The sequence below is a fragment of the Hyperolius riggenbachi genome, chromosome 1 (genome assembly GCF_040937935.1).
Source record: "Hyperolius riggenbachi isolate aHypRig1 chromosome 1, aHypRig1.pri, whole genome shotgun sequence".
In the NCBI taxonomy this organism is placed as follows: domain Eukaryota; kingdom Metazoa; phylum Chordata; class Amphibia; order Anura; family Hyperoliidae; genus Hyperolius; species Hyperolius riggenbachi.
The window spans coordinates 207,592,093-207,611,656 of NC_090646.1; the positions used below are offsets into that span (position 1 = coordinate 207,592,093).

General features: G+C 46.9%; 1 protein-coding gene across 3 annotated transcripts in view; it reads right to left on the minus strand.

The window, feature by feature from the left end:
- Nucleotides 1-19,564, minus strand: part of C1H4orf33 (chromosome 1 C4orf33 homolog) — a 79,208-nt gene that overhangs the window by 32,867 nt on the left and 26,777 nt on the right. For all 3 annotated transcript variants that reach the window (XM_068279900.1, XM_068279911.1, XM_068279920.1), the window contains exon 2: nucleotides 8,534-8,714. In XM_068279900.1, coding sequence (XP_068136001.1) covers nucleotides 8,534-8,714 — 181 coding nt within the window. The remainder of the gene's footprint in view (nucleotides 1-8,533; nucleotides 8,715-19,564) is intronic.

Sequence of the window (19,564 nt, forward strand, 5' to 3'; positions counted from 1 at the left end):
CTCTCAGCGGATGAAGTTGATGTGCAGGGGCTCTGAGCGGCTGATGTTGATGTGCAGGGGCTTTGAGCGGCTGATGTTGATGTGCAGGGGGCTCTGAGCGGCTGAAGTTGATGTGCAGGGGCTCTGAGCGGCTGATGTTGATGTCCAGGGGGCTCTGAGCGGCTGAAGTTAATGTGCAGGGGGCTCTGAGCGGATGAAGTTGATGTGCAGGGGGCTCTGAGCGGCTGAAGTTGATGTGCAGGGGCTCTGAGCAGCTGATGTTGATGTGCAGGGGGCTCTAAACGGCTGACGTTGATGCGCAGAGGCTCGGCTGATGTTGATGTGCAGGGGCTCTGAGCGGCTGAAGTTGATGTGCAGGGGGCTCTGAGCGGATGAAGTTGATGTGCAGGGGGCTCTGAGCGGCTGAAGTTGATGTGCAGGGGGCTCTGAGTGGCTGATGTTGATGTGCAGGGGGCTCTGAGCGGCTGAAGTTGAAGTGCAGGGGCTCTGAGCGGCTGATGTTGATGTGCAGGGGCTTTGAGCGGCTGATGTTGATGTGCAGGGGGCTCTGAGCGGCTGAAGTTGATGTGCAGGGGCTCTGAGCGGCTGATGTTGATGTCCAGGGGGCTCTGAGCGGCTGAAGTTAATGTGCAGGGGGCTCTGAGCGGATGAAGTTGATGTGCAGGGGGCTCTGAGCGGCTGATGTTGATGTGCAGGGGGCTCTAAACGGCTGAAGTTGATGCGCAGAGGCTCGGCTGATGTTGATGTGCAGGGGCTCTGAGCGGCTGAAGTTGATGTGCAGGGGGCTCTGAGCGGCTGAAGTTGATGTGCAGGAGGCTCTGAGCGGCTGATGTTGATGTGCAGGGGGCTCTGAGCAGCTGATGTTGATGTGCAGGGGGCTCTGAGCGACTGATGTTGATGTGCAGGGGGCTCTGAGCGACTGAAGTTAATGTGCAGGGGGCTCTGAGCGGCTGATGTTGATGTGCAGGGGGCTCTCAGCGGATGAAGTTGATGTGCAGGGGCTCTGAGCGGCTGATGTTGATGTGCAGGGGCTTTGAGCGGCTGATGTTGATGTGCAGGGGGCTCTGAGCGGCTGAAGTTGATGTGCAGGGGCTCTGAGCGGCTGATGTTGATGTCCAGGGGGCTCTGAGCGTCTGAAGTTAATGTGCAGGGGGCTCTGAGCGGATGAAGTTAATGTGCAGGGGGCTCTGAGCGGATGAAGTTGATGTGCAGGGGGCTCTGAGCGGCTGAAGTTGATGTGCAGGGGGCTCTGAGTGGCTGATGTTGATGTGCAGGGGGCTCTGAGCGGCTGAAGTTGATGTGCAGGGGCTCTGAGCGGCTGATGTTGATGTGCAGGGGCTTTGAGCGGCTGATGTTGATGTGCAGGGGGCTCTGAGCGGCTGAAGTTGATGTGCAGGGGCTCTGAGCGGCTGATGTTGATGTCCAGGGGGCTCTGAGCGGCTGAAGTTAATGTGCAGGGGGCTCTGAGCGGATGAAGTTGATGTGCAGGGGGCTCTGAGCGGCTGATGTTGATGTGCAGGGGGCTCTAAACGGCTGAAGTTGATGCGCAGAGGCTCGGCTGATGTTGATGTGCAGGGGCTCTGAGTGGCTGAAGTTGATGTGCAGGGGGCTCTGAGCGGCTGAAGTTGATGTGCAGGAGGCTCTGAGCGGCTGATGTTGATGTGCAGGGGGCTCTGAGCAGCTGATGTTGATGTGCAGGGGGCTCTGAGCGGCTGATGTTGATGTGCAGGGGGCTCTGAGCGACTGAAGTTAATGTGCAGGGGGCTCTGAGCGGCTGATGTTGATGTGCAGGGGGCTCTCAGCGGATGAAGTTGATGTGCAGGGGCTCTGAGCAGCTGATGTTGATGTGCAGGGGGCTCTGAGCGGCTGAAGTTGATGTGCTGAGGCTCGGCTGATGTTGATGTGCAGGGGGCTCTGAGCGGCTGATGTTGATGTGCAGGGGCTTTGAGCGGCTGATGTTGATGTGCAGGGGGCTCTGAGCGGCTGAAGTTGATGTGCAGGGGCTCTGAGCGGCTGATGTTGATGTCCAGGGGGCTCTGAGCGGCTGAAGTTAATGTGCAGGGGGCTCTGAGCGGATGAAGTTGATGTGCAGGGGGCTCTGAGCGGCTGAAGTTGATGTGCAGGGGCTCTGAGCAGCCGATGTTGATGTGCAGGGGGCTCTGAGCGACTGAAGTTGATGTGCAGAGGCTCGGCTGATGTTGATGTGCAGGGGCTCTGAGCAGCTGATGTTGATGTGCAGGGGGCTCTGAGCGGCTGAAGTTGATGTGCAGAGGCTCGGCTGAAGTTGATGTGCAGGGGCTCTGAGCGGCTGATGTTGATGTGCAGGGGCTCTGAGCGGCTGATGTTGATGTGCAGGGGGCTCTGAGCGACTGAAGTTAATGTGCAGGGGGCTCTGAGCGGCTGATGTTGATGTGCAGGGGGCTCTCAGCGGATGAAGTTGATGTGCAGGGGCTCTGAGCAGCTGATGTTGATGTGCAGGGGGCTCTGAGCGGCTGAAGTTGATGTGCTGAGGCTCGGCTGATGTTGATGTGCAGGGGGCTCTGAGCGGCTGATGTTGATGTGCAGGGGCTTTGAGCGGCTGATGTTGATGTGCAGGGGGCTCTGAGCGGCTGAAGTTGATGTGCAGGGGCTCTGAGCGGCTGATGTTGATGTCCAGGGGGCTCTGAGCGGCTGAAGTTAATGTGCAGGGGGCTCTGAGCGGATGAAGTTGATGTGCAGGGGGCTCTGAGCGGCTGAAGTTGATGTGCAGGGGCTCTGAGCAGCCGATGTTGATGTGCAGGGGGCTCTGAGCGGCTGAAGTTGATGTGCAGAGGCTCGGCTGATGTTGATGTGCAGGGGCTCTGAGCAGCTGATGTTGATGTGCAGGGGGCTCTGAGCGGCTGAAGTTGATGTGCAGAGGCTCGGCTGAAGTTGATGTGCAGGGGCTCTGAGCGGCTGATGTTGATGTGCAGGGGCTCTGAGCGGCTGATGTTGATGTGCAGGGGGCTCTGAGCGACTGAAGTTAATGTGCAGGGGGCTCTGAGCGGCTGATGTTGATGTGCAGGGGGCTCTCAGCGGATGAAGTTGATGTGCAGGGGCTCTGAGCGGCTGATGTTGATGTGCAGGGGCTTTGAGCGGCTGATGTTGATGTGCAGGGGGCTCTGAGCGTCTGAAGTTGATGTGCAGGGGCTCTGAACGGCTGATGTTGATGTGCAGGGGCTTTGAGCGGCTGATGTTGATGTGCAGGGGCTTTGAGTGGCTGAAGTTGATGTGCAGGGGGCTCTGAGCGGCTGAAGTTGATGTGCAGGGGGCTCTGAGCGGCTGAAGTTGATGTGCAGGGGGCTCTGAGCGGCTGATGTTGATGTGCAGGGGGCTCTGAGCAGCTGAAGTTGATGTGCAGGGGGCTCTGAGCGGCTGATGTTGATGTGCAGGGGGCACTGAGCGGCTGAAGTTGATGTGCAGGGGCTCTGAGCGGCTGATGTTGATGTGCAGGGGGCTCTGAGCAGCTGATGTTGATGTGTAGGGGGCTCTGAGTGGCTGAAGTTGATGTGCAGGGGGCTCTGAGTGGCTGATGTTGATGTGCAGGGGGCTCTGAGCGGCTGAAGTTGATGTGCAGGGGCTCTGAGCAGCTGATGTTGATGTGCAGGGGGCTCTGAGCGGCTGAAGTTGATGTGCAGAGGCTCGGCTGATGTTGATGTGCAGGGGGCTCTGAGCGGCTGATGTTGATGTGCAGGGGCTTTGAGCGGCTGATGTTGATGTGCAGGGGGCTCTGAGCGGCTGAAGTTGATGTGCAGGGGCTCTGAGCGGCTGATGTTGATGTCCAGGGGGCTCTGAGCGGCTGAAGTTAATGTGCAGGGGGCTCTGAGTGGCTGATGTTGATGTGCAGGGGGCTCTGAGCGGCTGAAGTTGATGTGCAGGGGCTCTGAGCGGCTTATGTTGATGTGCAGGGGGCTCTGAGCGACTGAAGTTGATGTGCAGGGGCTCTGAGCGGCTTATGTTGATGTGCAGGGGGCTCTGAGCGGCTGAAGTTGATGTGCAGGGGCTCTGAGCGGCTGATGTTGATGTGCAGGGGGCTCTGAGCGGCTGATGTTGATGTGCAGGGGGCTCTGAGCGGCTGAAGTTGATGTGCAGGGGCTCTGAGCGGCTGAAGTTGATGTGCAGGGGGCTCTGAGCGGCTGATGTTGTTTGGGTGTCTCCGAGATCGGCTCCATGGCGGGGATCGATGCTGGGCTCTGAACGGCAGTGCTGTGTATAGCAGAGTGCTGTGCTGTCCGGGTGGTCTCCCTGCAAGGATTGGATGATGCGGGGCTCTGAGCGGTGCTGCTGTCTTCTTGCATTCTCGGCGATCCTGTTGGGGATCCGCGCTGGGCTCCAGTGGGACAGCTCTGTGTGTGGTCTTGCGGTTGCAGGACTCGGCTCTGGAAAGTGATTGGCTCCTGTCGGGGTATTGGTGCCTGGTTCCTCTCTCAAACAGCCCGGGTCTCCATGCACAACTCTATGCTCCTCCACCCATTGGATGCTGAAGAGGCTGAAGCTCCACCCCCTCCAATCACTCTACGGGCTCCTGCTGATTATTCTTCCGCCTTCACTATGTAATACTGAGCATCACACTTGCAGCGGCGCCGGCAGCACGAGTGAGGAGAGACAGGTACAGAACTAATGTACCATACTACATAATGGATATTGAGGGGCATAATAATAATACAATATCGAGAGGCATACCTAGCACTTAACCTACCCCATTAAAAAAAACCAACGAATCAAAGTGTACACTAAGGGATCCATCAAAGGGAAGAGGAAGGTTCTGGACATGATAGCCTAGGCATAGTATTGTATGCAGTATGCGTTGTTTTTTTTTGTTTTTTGTTTTTTTCTTAATTCCCTGCTCAAAATCTTTTTTTCTTAATTCCCTTCCTCAAAAACTAGGTGCGTCTTATACTCCAGTGCGTCTTATACTCCGAAAAATACGGTAACTGAAAATAAAATTATGAGACTCTTTTCTTTGCTACTAATATTCTGTTGATTATCCGTACTACACATACAATTCATTATATCATAAGGGTTTTTTTTTTCGCTTCAGTGTCACTTTAATAATGAAACAATTCAAAGTTGGACCACAGTTCAGCTCATGATGGCTTGTAAACTGCACTACTGCATGTAATGTATTTTATTGTATTACATTATTAGATGTAAAACTTTGCAACAGCAAACAAATCATGCTCTACTTGTTGCTGCTTTATGTGTGTAAAAGGTTAACTTAAAAAAAGTCACATTTTCTTCACTTGTGATTAGATTTTAGCAAGCAAACATTTCACAACTAGTTTTCAATATAATTAGCGAAAAAACATAGAAATCAATTTGTGCAGTGTTAGCTCTTCCAGTTTTAACACATTCAGCCCACAGTGCAATACAATGTTGTTGCACTTATTCATGGAAGATGTTCTATAAGGGGATTGCCATTTGTTCTATGCATTTGCACAGAGTACTCATTTACAGACATCACATTAATTAATGTAAGTTTTTCTCATGTTACTTTCTTGTTGTGCCATACAGCCATGATCATATTTCATAAACAGATCTTTAGGCTTTGTAAGAGAATTTCTGTATTTCTGAATATCAGAATAAAGTGTTAAAGTGGTAAGGTGGTGGCTAGATGGTGTAATGGTTAAAGAGAACCCGAGGTGGGTTTGAAGAATATTATCTGCATACAGAGGCTGGATCTGCCTACACAGCCCAGCCTCTGTTGCTATCCCAAACCCCCCTAAGGTCCCCCTGCACTCTGCAATCCCTCATAAATCACAGCCACGCTACTGACAAACGGCTTGTCAGAGCTGGCTGTGTTTATCTCTATAGTGTCAGTCTGCTGCTCTCCCCGCCTCCTGCAGAACTCCAGTCCCCGCCTGCATCCCTTCCCTCCCTGCTGATTGGAGGGAAGGGACGTGGGCAGGGACCGGAGCTATGCAGGAGGCGGGGGAGCAGCTGAGACTGACACTACAGATGTAAACACAGCCTCACAGCACGGCTGTGATTTATGAGGGATTGCAGAGTGCAGGGGGACCTTGGTGGGGTTTGGGATAGCAACAGAGGCCGGGCTGTATAGGCAGATCCAGCCTCTGTATGCAGATAACATTCTTTAAACACACCTCGGGTTCTCTTTAAGGGCTCTGCCTCTGACACAGGAGACCAGGGTTCGAATCTCGGCTCTGCCTGTTCAGTAAGCCAGCACCTATTCAGTAGGAGACCTTTGGCAAGTCTCCCTAACACTGCTACTGCCTATAGAGCGCGCCCTAGTGGCTGCTGCTCTGGCGCTTTGAGTCCGCCAGGAGAAAAGCGCAATATAAATATTATTTGTCTTGTCTAAGAAACTAAAAATAACATGTTTTGCTCTAAAACATTAAACACAGAAGAAAGCAGTAAAAGGCTAATATTATGTCAACGTAAAACCTACCGACTGCAGGAAAAATATTGGATTGTCTTGTAATTTAATAATTGCTCAGCAAATCTAGCACATAAAGTTCTCCGCTTATCTCTCCTTACAGCAGAAGCTTTTCTGCATTGTTTAGACTGAAAACAACACCTCAACACCATCTGATAATTCTGGACTGCAATAGTAATCTTAACAATTAGCAGCTATGTGAAGTGAAAGTTTGAGCTATTAACTCTTCTTGGAAACCAGTCAAAAATGTTTCTATTAGATTTATTCTGTGTTTAATGTTTTAGACCATATATGAACCTTGAGGTAGGTAGGATAGATATGAATATATTGTGCCTGTGTGTTTAACTCAATCCTGCATAAAACGGAGTATTCCAAACTGGTTACAGGGGTTCCCTAATCCTGAAAACCTGCATAAGATGCCAGTGGAAGTGCAGAACAAAGGGAAGCGATCATGTGGCTGGCATAGGTGGGATTGCCCAGCCAAATAAAGCCTGACAGCAAGAATTGGAGTGGCCATTGGAACTTTAACCTCCCTAGTGGTATTGACGGTTATACACGTCAATACAAAACATGCTGTGAACTGTATTGACGTGCATACACGTCAATACTCTCCTGCAATGTATACTGGACCCTTGCTTGACACATTTTGGCAAGTTACAGGAAAAAAAGGTTATGAAAATGAATTGGATCGCTTTTTGCACAGAAATCCTGGGGAAATTGAATGCCAGGGAAGTTGGGGCTATACAGAAATAAGTCTTTGTAACTGAAAATAATTTGAGATTGTTTTTGATGATAGCCTGGCAAGCAGCCTCTAACAGTCGTGCACAACTGGCTCAACCAAGCTGCATATTCTGTCCCATGGAGAACAGAGGAGGGGAGTGCATACAATGTACTCAGCTGGAAAAAAAACAACTTATATCAGACACAGAAGAAGGCAAATATCTGCACAGATTTTAGAATGTCAAACAAATCATTCATGATCACTCACTGCCGCCAACAAAAGTCTAATGTCTGTATAGTCCTTAAAGTGAGCCTGAGATGGTTCACTAGCCCCTATTCACACTTACCTGGGGCTTCCTCTAGCCCCATGAGCACCATAGCCTTCCTCGCTGTCCTTCTTGGCGCCTATGTTCTGCCGCTATGACTCCCGATAATCCCGGCAGTCGCAGGCTTCTGGGCATGTGCGGCTCAACCTGAGGAAGCAGGTAACCCCAAGAAACATGTGGTCTACATTCTGTCTCATAAACATTCATCTCTAAAACTGTGGAGTTATCATTCAGAGGAGGTAAATCATCACTGCTTCACTTTTACTGGGGGTGCAAATAATGTGCTGAACATTTACTGTAGCAGACAAGGGGCTACACATGAATGGGAAACAGTGAATTGTCAGTCCATAAATTGGAGCACATAGAGAATGCACATTGAATGGGCAACATAAAAATGACTGAGCATGGGTAATGCACATGTGCTGGGAATGGTAAAAGAAAGCAAAAGGTTTAGCTACTTTTAATAACCACACCTATGAGTTTGTTGAGATGCCATGAGTGAGATTAGTTTGTATAGGCTGTAGCCTTTGATATGTCACTAGGCTAGTCGCCATGCCCCCTTCGATTGCTACCATGTAAATACTCCTATGACCCATGGTTCTGCTGCTGCTGAATCCTCTGCTCTTTCCTAGTAAACAGATCGGTGCCAGGCAGAAGCATGGGGAACCCCAATGAAAGAACAATGGGGATTCTCAGCAACAGGGATGATTCTCATTGGTTTATGGTTGATCAGTGAAAATTCTCCTTGTTGCTATGGAGAATTGGTCTATTGTAATCTTATGGGGAGCCCCATGCTCATGCGCCCTCCGGGCTGTTTTACCAGCTTCAGGAGGAATAATCAGCAGTGGCGGAACTGGGGACACGTAAGTATTTGCGTGGCTGCAGATGGCGGAACAAACAGGACGGACGGCAGATTGGTTGCATAACGGAAGGTGACAGAACCCAGCTAACATGTTTTGCATCCGCTCTAATGGGACCAAACCTAAGCAACCTATTTTGAATTTCCTATTAGGAAGGCTCTGCAACAGTTTCTCCAAGTATTTATACATAAGGAAAAGGTGAGTCCACAAACCTTCATAATCCCACAATCCATGGACAGGCTCTCCAGGTGGAGCAGATGGAGCAGGTGGGTCATTGAAGAATGGAGCAGTAACGTCCATTTGTAGCCCTCTGGCTGACGGCTTCAGGCAGATTGTCACAGGGGTATGTGACACAGCCTTGCTGTTCCATTCATGTTCAATTCTAAAGTCCATCTATGTCAAGACAAAAGCAAACAGCTTAGTAAGAGTAGTAAGTAGTTTGCTGAGAAGGCTGTCCTAGTATTTAATTTTTTTTTTTTCGAAACAATTTCACATCTTGTGAATTTTAAAACTGTAAAAAATGAATGTGTAATGAACACAGCAAAAGCTACAATATACATTTCAAAGCAGGCTTTGGCTAAAAGAAAATAAATAAACATGACTAAGGGTAAGACTGCCATCTAGGGAGCTTTATATACCAAGACACAGCATAGCTTTGTGGGGGTGGGGCTACGCACCGGAAGCTGGTGAATACGGAGCTCCAGGAGTGATGCACAAGAGGAAGACCTGGCTGGTAATTATAATTTTATAAGAGAAAAAGAACCATTATAAATGTAATGTACAATAGAGGACTATTCTTTGCCTAATATTTTGGGGAAACTCTCCTTAATATTGGGAGGCAATCTGCATACTGTTATTTGGAGGCACTCTGGTTACATTTTGGTGCAGCAGTCTACCTAATCATGATGTTGGGGTGGACCCCTTTCCTAATTGTTTGGTGAGGAAAATCGCTATGATTCTGTTATTTGTGGGTGGGGACACTCTGCCTAGTAATGTTGTTGATCGCTGGAATTCACCTCCTATTAGATGTCTACCTAGCATTATCCACATATCAATTGGAATTTGACCATCATTCAGTAATATTTACATAGGTGTAATTGATAAATTTGTGTTGTTCATAATATTTGGATCAAGCAGAGGTAGGGGAAGTGATGCACACCATCGCATGCTGCCCATACATCAACTGCTGCAGACATCCATGTGAGCACATCAGGCTTTCTCTCAAGAAGTGCACATTTGCTTTGGCATTATTGTCCTTGAGAAAGAGACACATTACTGTCTCGAAATTTTGGAATATTGTAATATGCAGGAATAAAGACAGTTTACTTTTGATTGGAGTGCCGACCATTTACTCTTCTGAGTAAGTGATAGTTGCATATCATTGGAATTTGGAAAGCTTCATTTGCATGACACCCTATGTATGCATGCATGCTCACAATGACTGTCCCAACAATGTGCTGTAAGTAGACCTTTAGTTGGTAGTTGATATAAGAAGAATTTAAGCTGATATATTTATGGAAGGCTATAGATTTACCTCTCTGACTATTATAACCTGCCATTATAAAAATAAAAATTCCTAATGTGCTGCTGCATATGGTGATTTAGGACAAACATGCACAGGTGAATGAGAAACTCTCTTCTAGCAGTTTTCCCAGTGAGTGAGCAGAAATTGCTCCTCCCACCATACATTGCACTGATATTTTACAGTCCCTTTCCAAGTCATGTTTAGAACTGATGCGATGCATACACTTTAAAATATTGTTCATAGATCAAAGAGGTTAGATGCAAAGTACCCGAATTTTTCGGACTATAAGACGCTCCTGACCATAAGACGCACCTAGGTTTAGTGGATAAAAACAAAGGGAAAAAATATATAGTAAACCTGGTGCATCCATGCTGAAGGGGGCATCTTGTGCATTATGCCCCCTTGTACCTCTTGTGTCTCCCTGTGTCCGCCTCTGTCCTCCTTGTGTCCTCCTCTATGCCCCTTTGTGTCCTCCTCTGCATAAGCAAAGTACAGGGAGTCCCCGACATTGCGGCGGGTTGGAGATTCATATTGGCATGCATTCACAAGTCAGGAACTCCCTGCATTTGGACTATAAGACGCAGTGACTTTTCCCCCCACTTTTGGGGGAGAAAAAGTGAGTCTTACAGTCCAAAAAATACAGTAAATGCAGAGCCCAACAAATAGTTTAAAAGCATATCATACTGTATTAGATCATTTGCATTAGATTAGACCTTAGATTTGGTCAAAATATTGGTCCCAATCCAATTCACTGTTTCACCTACTGTAAGTTTTCTCCTAGAAGTTAATTATTCCTCTTCTGATTAAAATAACTTTTGCACTTTTGCACAATTGAAAACGTACCAAAACGTAGGTGAAAATGTACTGCTAAAATTATTCAAGTATTTTCTTGCTTGCTGGTGGCTTAAAAGGCATTGTATTTGTAATGTGAAAATATCACCTACGAGACAATTCAGGGCTGGTTCAAATGGATGTCTGCTGAGCTTTTGCTTGGCGCTACATTCAAACACTGGTGTTTAATCGCTAGCTTTTGAAGGCTTTGGGGAAGCCTTCAAGGCTAGCGGTTAGGGTCCCTACACTGGTTTGCCAGCGGTTTAACATCTCTGAAAGCAACATGTTGCTTTCGAGATGAGACAAGGCACCGGGATCTACCACCAGGCTTTCATGAAAGCCTGTAAAAGCCAGTTTGGAACTCTCCCATTCACTTGAATGGGACGGCGGTTGATCCTGAAAAACGTCGCGGCCAAAACGCCGGCAAACCTTTCGTCTGAACCAGCTCTTAGGAGAAAAATGAATTGGATCAGGCCCATTTAATCTAATATAAATCAATAGAAAATATAGAACATTTTTCTATAGAAAATATAGATAATATAGATCTATTGAAAATCATAGCTCTTAATAAATGTTTTATTGTTTTATTGAGTGTGCATTGTTAGATCAAAAGCATGGGAGGAGAAGCACAAGGACATGACACTTAAGCATGGTTTCCATAACCTTGTGCAGTATAAAAGCAACACAAAGCTAGCGGCAGCTGTCCAATAAAAATAGTGATCAAGTGTGCAGAGTGCACGACAGTGTCAAGGGAAATGACCGTTAAGAGGCTACATCTGAGAGCACGTGGGCCTTATTCAATTCACGGTTTCTCCTAAGCTTTCTCCTAGGTGATATTTTCAAATCTTATCAATAAAATGCCTTTAGTTTCAAAAGGTTTTATTGTGACAATTCACACAAAGAAATAACAATTACATAATAAACAACTGCATGTGAAGACCCACGCAGGGGTTGTCTTCATAGCTTCTTCTAACAATGTAGAAACATATACAACTGACATTGTGAAATGCACAAATACAAAATTGAAATTAGGACAGGTCTAGAACATATACCAACACAAACTTTGAACCAAACGATTATGCACAATAATGCTAAAAAAAATTTTAAACTCCTTAAAGGAAACCAGATATGGTTTCCTAGCCCTTATTTATGCTTACCTGTGGTTTCCTCCAGCCCCATGAGCAATGGGGCCACCCTCACCATCCTTCTCGGACCCTCCGCTCTACTACTATAACGCCCAATAATCTGGGCAGTCGCAGTCTTCTGCGCATGCATGGCTCGGCCGCACGTGCACCCCTCGTCGAGCTCCCGTCCCCTGGAGCACTCTGCGCCTGCGCAGTAGTACTGCACAAGTGCAAAATGCTCAAGGGGACGGGAGCATGGCGGGGGCATGCGTGGGGCCGAGCCGCGCAGAAGGCCTTGACTGGCAGCGACTGACCAGATTACCAGGAGTCGTAGTGCCAGAACTGAGGGGCTGAAGAGGACAAGGAGGGAAGCCACGGTGCTTATGGGGTTGGAGGAGGAGATGGTCTCCCTTAGGAGACCATGCGTCACCTCATCAGGAGCATGTCCAGGCATTGTAGGGAGGTCACACAGGCACATGGAGGCCACACACACACATGACTGAGCCTCGTTTTGTTTTAAAGACATTACATCAAAGTAAAGTAAGCCTGTAGTGTTTTTTTCCACTTTAATTTTGAGTGTGACGCCAAATCCAAACCTCCGTGGGTTGATAAATTTGATTGGATTGTGCAAAATGCTGTATATTAAGTATCTTCCTGATGGTATCACCCCCCCTCCCCCCTTCCCGGTGAGGCCTATTTGCTCTTTAGCTAAAAGATGGAAATAGACCTTTGTTTAATTGGAATGATAATTTAGAGGTAAAGATTTTATAACCTGGATTTAGAAGAGATATGGGCTAGAAATTCTTAGTGAAGAGGATGTCCCTATTGTCTTAGAAAGAATAGATACAGCAGCCTGAAAACATTCAGGTGATGGAGTTTCAACAATCAGTACAGACATGGGGACAGAATCCCAGAACATTTCTTGTAAAAGGGTGAAGAGTCCTGGGGCCTTTGCAGATTTTAGTTTGCCAATGGCATCTAGAACTTCCTCAACCCTAACAGGCCTACTAAAATTCCTTAGCTTCTTTAGTGAGACATGTGGTAACATGCTCATTAATAACAAATTTTATGGTTGGTCGAGAGAGAGAGGAGTCTCCTGTTAAAGGGAAGGTTCAAGCAAAATAAAAAAATTAGTTTCACTTACCTGGGGCTTCTACCAGCCCTATGCAGCCATCCTGTGCCCTCGTAGTCACTCACTGCTGCTCCAGTCCCCCGCTGGCAGCTTGCCGACCTCGGAGGTCGGCGGGCCACATTGCGTACATTTTTACGCATTCCCGCTAGTGCAGGAACATTAACACATACATTTTTACGCATTGAACCAGTAATGCATAAAAATGTATGTGTTAATGTTCCTGCACTAGCGGGAATGCGTAAAAATGTACGCAATGCGGCCCGCCGACCTCCGAGATCGGCAAGCTGCCAGCGGGGGACTGGAGCAGTAGTGAGTGACTACGAGGGCACAGGATGGCTGCATGGGGCTGGTAGAAGCCCCAGGTAAGTGAAACTCATTTTTTTTATTTTGCTTGAACCTTCCCTTTAAGAGTATAATGTTTGGTAAAAGTTTAGAAACACGTCATACATTTTGTCAGGGTTCGAGGTAGTGCACCCCACATCTGGTCTTTGCAGGGGCAGTTTAGTGAAAATTATTGTTTTCCATTAATCACATATCAGTTATTTAATAAGGAGAGCATACGATTCTCCATAGACCTTGTGTTAAAAAAAAGTAGATGATAACACTAATTCTGCTTTTTAAGACAGCTGAGCTGCGTCATTACCATGCTCTAAGCGACGGACTTCATTGATAGTAGCAGACACTGCAGCTGATTTATAACGGCTGGCTCACTCACTACAGAGAGCAGTGCTGTTCTCACATGTAACTAGCTAAGTAAATAAACAAACAAACAAACAGGCTGCTAAGTAAGTAAGTAATTAGCAGCCTGTTTTATCTATTTACTTAGCTAGTTACATGAGAGAACAGCTCGGCTCTCTGTAGTGAGTGAGCCAGCCGTTATAAATCAGCTGCAGTGTCTGCTACTATCAGTGAAGTCCGTCGCTTAGAGCAGCTTAGAGCTGGTCCACACTAGACACAGTTGCAGGACGGACACTGCAGTCCGGATCAGGGGAAGTACCCACCGTACTGCAAACTGATGAAAGTGCATCAGTTTTGCATCAGATTCCGTTCAGGTTTTTCCCTGACAGAAAACGTCTCCATCATTAGGAAGGAGTGGGAGGATTTTTTTGGGCCAATCATAAAGCTCAGGCTATCCGTTTTAACATCCGTTTTTTGCCTGTGGAGCTGGAGATGCGTTTTCTCATTGCTTTCACTACCCCCTGCGTGTATCCGTGGTCCTGATCCGTTGCGTGAAAATGCAGCAGATCCGGACCTTCCGTTCAGGTTTTGAAAACGGCAAACGCAGACGGATCCGTTTTTTACTTGGGTGAGGCTGGCTGCTATTATCAACATTAGTATCCGGTTTGAAAAACGCAGCCACGGATACGTTTCCGGACCTAGTGTGGACTAGCTCTTAGAGCATGGTAATGACGCAGCTCAGCTGTCTTAAAAAGCAGAATTAGTGTTATCATCTACTTTTTTAACACAAGGTCTATGGAGAAACGTATGCTCTCCTTATTAAATAACTGATATGTGATTAATGGAAAATAATAATTTTCACTAAACTGACCCTTTAATACCAGAAATCCGGTTGGAGAGTGGTACAGAACCTAACTTCCTAGCCAGCCATTTGTTGGGTTTATTCATAAATTTGTATTGAAGTACCTTAGTCCATCAACATGCCTAGATAGACACATCTAGTTAATAAAATTTGTTTTAAGCCACAGAAAGCAAGAAAATACTCAAAGATTTCTCAATGATTTTGACTTTTTTTTTTCTTTTTTTAAATATACTTTTTGATACCTTTTTAATTGCAGAGTGCTGAAAAGTTATTTTAAACAGAAGATGACAAAATATCTCTTAGGATAAAACTTAAATAACAGCCATGGTGGCCAAAAACTGAAAGCTCTCTGGTAGTATTGTTGTTCGAACTGGGGGTTCCTTATTCGGAAACCGGGATAATGTTGTCCAAAGCACTTCAGGATCATTTCTTGTGGAGAGAGTCATGAAGCTGTGTTCCACTTCATGTTATTTTGCTTAACACAGTTTAGTGCATCTACCCCATCAAGGGCTTGATTCACTGTGCGGTGCTAACCTACTTAGCACGTCTAAAGTCTTTAGGCGCGCTAACCAGGGTGGTAAGTAGGTTAGCACCGGTTTTCTCAATCAGATCGCGCGCTAAGTACCGCGCGCAAAACTTCGCAAAGTCCTATGCGCGCGCTAAGTCCCATAGGCTTCAATGGGCACTTTGCGCGGAGCGCCCTACGCTCTGTGTAGTGCACGCGTAAAGTTTTGCGCACGTAAAGTTTTGCGCGCAAAAAGCTCGTTTAGACGTGCTAAGGGGGTTTTCACAGGCATGCTAACAGTTAGCACCGCTTTGTGAATCAATCCCCAAATGGTACAAGGTGGCAAGCAAGTAAACTAACAATATCAAGTAGATAACGTATGCTTTTTTTTTTTTTTTTTGAGGAGAGGAAAGGGGAGTGTCTCACAGAATGGAGAGATATATACTTATGTATTACCTTCTCTAATCAGAAAAAAGGTAATTCTTGGCTGTCATGTGAATCATTTGTTAATACATTTGGATAGATGTTTCAAGGGCTGTTTGAGTCACTGTAAATTGAAATAATCTGGTTTTACTTTTAAAGGGATACCTGGCATTTTATGCACTCTCTGGCCCCAGAAATAACTTAAATATAATGTTTGGGTGACATGACTTCTGAAAGTGCATCAGAAAGCACTGGAGAATTTCTAGTGTTCAAAAGAAGTTACAGATAATTCCACTGACTGAAAGCCATTCCAAACAATGGACTATACTTAATGCAGTAGATTCAGACTCGACTGTCATTCAGGCTAACAGAGATTTGGCAGAAACAGTTGCGATAAAGCCTACTGGGCTTTTGAAAAATCACCTTATAAAGAATGTACCTACTGCATGAAACCTGTGAAGCAGAAATCAAACTAACAACAGCACATCAACCTGTCTGTTGCATCTACAGCTTGTGATGCTGCTTCTCACACATAGTAACAGATAGCAGGAAATGTGAGAGTGTAAGTAACACTGCATTCATTTGGGTTGCTGTAATGCAGCGTTAAACTCCAACTTTATCAAGGGGCCCCATTATTTCTATCCTTCACGTAGGAGCTTGCTAATAGTCATAACAGATAATTGTATAAAAATATCAGACACAAACAATTACAATTTAACAATCCAAATTCACATAACAGGATATGGCAACACTCCCACTATATTCCACAGCTTCCACATTCACAGAGCAATAGCATATGCCATGACACTTCAACTGGTTTGCACGCTAATCAATAATGCGTGAATGACTTATATTCTCACTTAAAGTGATGTCACTAGCCAGCATACACACCACTGCTGTGCCTGGCACTCTGCCAGCTTTCCATGGATCCCCTTGCAATTACCCACCCACTGCTTGCTGTGTATGCCAGCTCCTCTCATATGTGTTTTCTGCATATGTGCTCCTGTGTAGGACAGTTACTGACATGACTAGTTTGAAGTACTTGTAAAGCCCTATGGAAGATGTCAGTGCTCTATTAATGTATTATTTCTGCCAATGTTTAGAAAGTAGAATGTGGTGCATGGAATGTAATGCATATCCCAAGCACTGATCTGTTCACCTACAGTGCCTTGCAAAATAAAATGCTATGTCTGGCACAAACCCAACACATGTCATCATCCCAAGAACACCATCATCAGTGTATCAGGACAAGTACTGTTGTATGTTTTACACGACATAGTGCAGTCACACAGCAGTGCCCATTCTGGCACCCCCTTCACCCCAAGCTCTATCATTGGGCTGCATTATAAATGTCTGGCAGCTGCAAGGAGGGGTTAAAAATGAAACATTCATGTTTAATAGACACGCTGCCCATGGTATTAACATTCAAGTACCTGATGGTCAATATGGTCCTGACAGTATTAACCTCCCTGGCGGTAAGCCCGTGCTGAGCACGGGCTATGCCACCGGAAGGCACCGCTCAGGCCCCGCTGGGCCGATTTGCATAATATTTTTTTTTGCTACACGCAGCTAGCACTTTGCTAGCTGCGTGTGCAATGCGATCGCCGCCGCTACCCGCCGATCCGCCGCCCCCGCCAGACCCCGTACGCTGCCTGGCCAATCAGTGCCAGGCAGCACTGTGGGGTGGATCGGAGTCCCCTTTGACGTCACGACGTCGATGACGTCATCCCGGGGGAAGCCCTCCAGGAGATCCCGTTCTTTGAACGGGATCTCCTGATCTCCAATCGCCGGAGGCAATAGGAGGGGCTGGGGGGATGCCGCTGAGCAGCAGACCTTGTCTCGCTACATGAAAAATAATTTTTTTTTTTTTAAAAACGGATTTGCTGCCCCCTGGCGGATTTTTAGCAAACCGCCAGGAGGGTTAAAGCTAAATAACAAGTATCACCGCTAATAAGCTGGCATGTTTCAAAAGGAAACCGCCAAATGCAATACTCTCAAGTCAGGTTTACTGTAATTATGATTTGTTTTATGGCAATATAGCATGAATTTTATTATCCATTCGATTATGGACAGATTTTCCCCTTATTCTACTTGAATGCTGTTCATTCCCTGCAGTGGAGTTTGGTATAGTTTTTTGGGGGGAATTTCTGCGAAACAAAAGCAATGTACAATATTGTCTCAGGAACAGAAATGTGAAATAAATGCCAGAGTACACGGTATGAATGATACCAAGCTCATTGTCATGCCAGAACAAAGCTCCCACTACTGCTCGCTTGCCTCTGCAAAGTCCTCTCTGACTGAGGAGAATGTAAAATGCATTTTAGTGAGTACTTTGCTTCATGAATGATAGATAGATAAATATTAGGAGAAAGAGATACAGCAAGGAGGGAAGCTAGGAATGTTTTATTTTAAATTCACCATGAGACCCGCTTATGTTCACAATAAAATCTCAGTTTCTCAAATATGGGCAGTATAAAATGGCAGGAGCCCATGTACTCAAATAACAGAACTTAGCGATGACACCTATTTAAAAAAAAATACACACTCAACTGATGCACCTGTCGCCTCAAACCCCCCCAAGTCTGCTTATATAAATTTCTGAACTGAACTGAGAGGGATATGACAACTGAACTGAGAGGGATATGGAGGCTGCCATATTTATTTCATTTTAAGCAATACCAGTAGCCTGGATATCCTGCTGATCCTCTGTCTAATATATTTAGCCATAGACCCTGAACAAGCATATGCAGATCAGGTGTTTCTGACATTATTGTCAGATCTGACAAGATTAGCTGCATGCTTGTTTCTGCTGTTATTCAGACATTACTGCAGCCAAAGAGATAAGCAGGGCTGCCAGGCAACTGGTATTGTTAGAAAGGAAATACATAGTCACTGTAGGAAGCAGTAGAAGCAGGGGCGGACCTTCCATGACGCAGACTGAAACAACTAATTCAGGCGGAAGATCTCCTGAGGACAGCGCCAGGCAGAAGCCAAGCGTGAAGCCACCGCTCGCTTGTCGTTCCTCCGCACTCCTTGCCAGCACCGCTCCAGGCCTACCCAGGGTGTGTCAACAAGCATCCAGCTGCAGAAGGGAGGCCCACATGCGTAGCAGAGCAGTTTGTTGCGGCTGGAGATGACCCCTTTCTTCCTCCCTCCTTCCCACCCACCCTGCAGAGATCCCCAGCGCAGTGAAGCATATGTGAGTATCACTCACAGTGCCTCTCTCCCCATCTTCATACAGCTCTGGTCTGCTGTCCACAGCACTGGGACTCAGTTTGATGACATGGTGCTCCTGACAGACAAGGCTAAGGCTAGAGCTGTACATGATATAGGTGGTGCAACTGGCGCTGGAGAAAGGCACGATGTACTCACTCATGGTGTACGCACGGTAATACTCACACATGTTTTACAGTGCTGAGGATCTCTGCAGGGATGGTAGGAAGGAAGGGGGAATCTTCAGTCGCACCAAACTGCTCTGCTCCGTGGCTATACCCGGCTACCTATACTGAGGGCACATATGCCTGGCTACCTATACTGGGGGCACCTGTGCCTAGCTACCTATACTGGGGGCACCTGTGCCTAGCTACCTATACTGAAGGCACCTATACCGGGCTACCTATACTGGGTGCACCTATACCTGGGCAGCTTTGCTACCTATAGTGGGGGCACCTATACCTGGCTCCCCTTACTGGGGGGAATCTATGCCTGGCTACCTATAATTGGGGCATGTATACTTGGCTACCTACACTGAAGGCACCTATGCCTTGCTACCTATACTGTGGGCAACTATACCTGGCTACCTATACTGGGGGCACCTATACCTAGCTACCTATACTGGGTGCACCTATAACTGTCTACTTGCACTGGGGACATCTATACCTAGCTTCCTTTATTAGGGGCACCTATACCTGGCTACCTACCTATACTGAGGACAGATTTTTTTTTTGGGTCGCACCATGGCTATAACGCATGGTGCAAATGCTGTATGATCATTCCAAATGGGGGGGAGGGGGCATACTTACAAGTTTATTTCAGGCAGCAAAAAGTCTAGAACCGGCCCTGAGCAGAAGCTTACCTATCTGGCGATGTGCCTATTCAGCAGAGGGAGGGAGGGGACAGAGTGAAGACACAAGCATAGGGAAATTCTTGCTTTTGCCGATGAC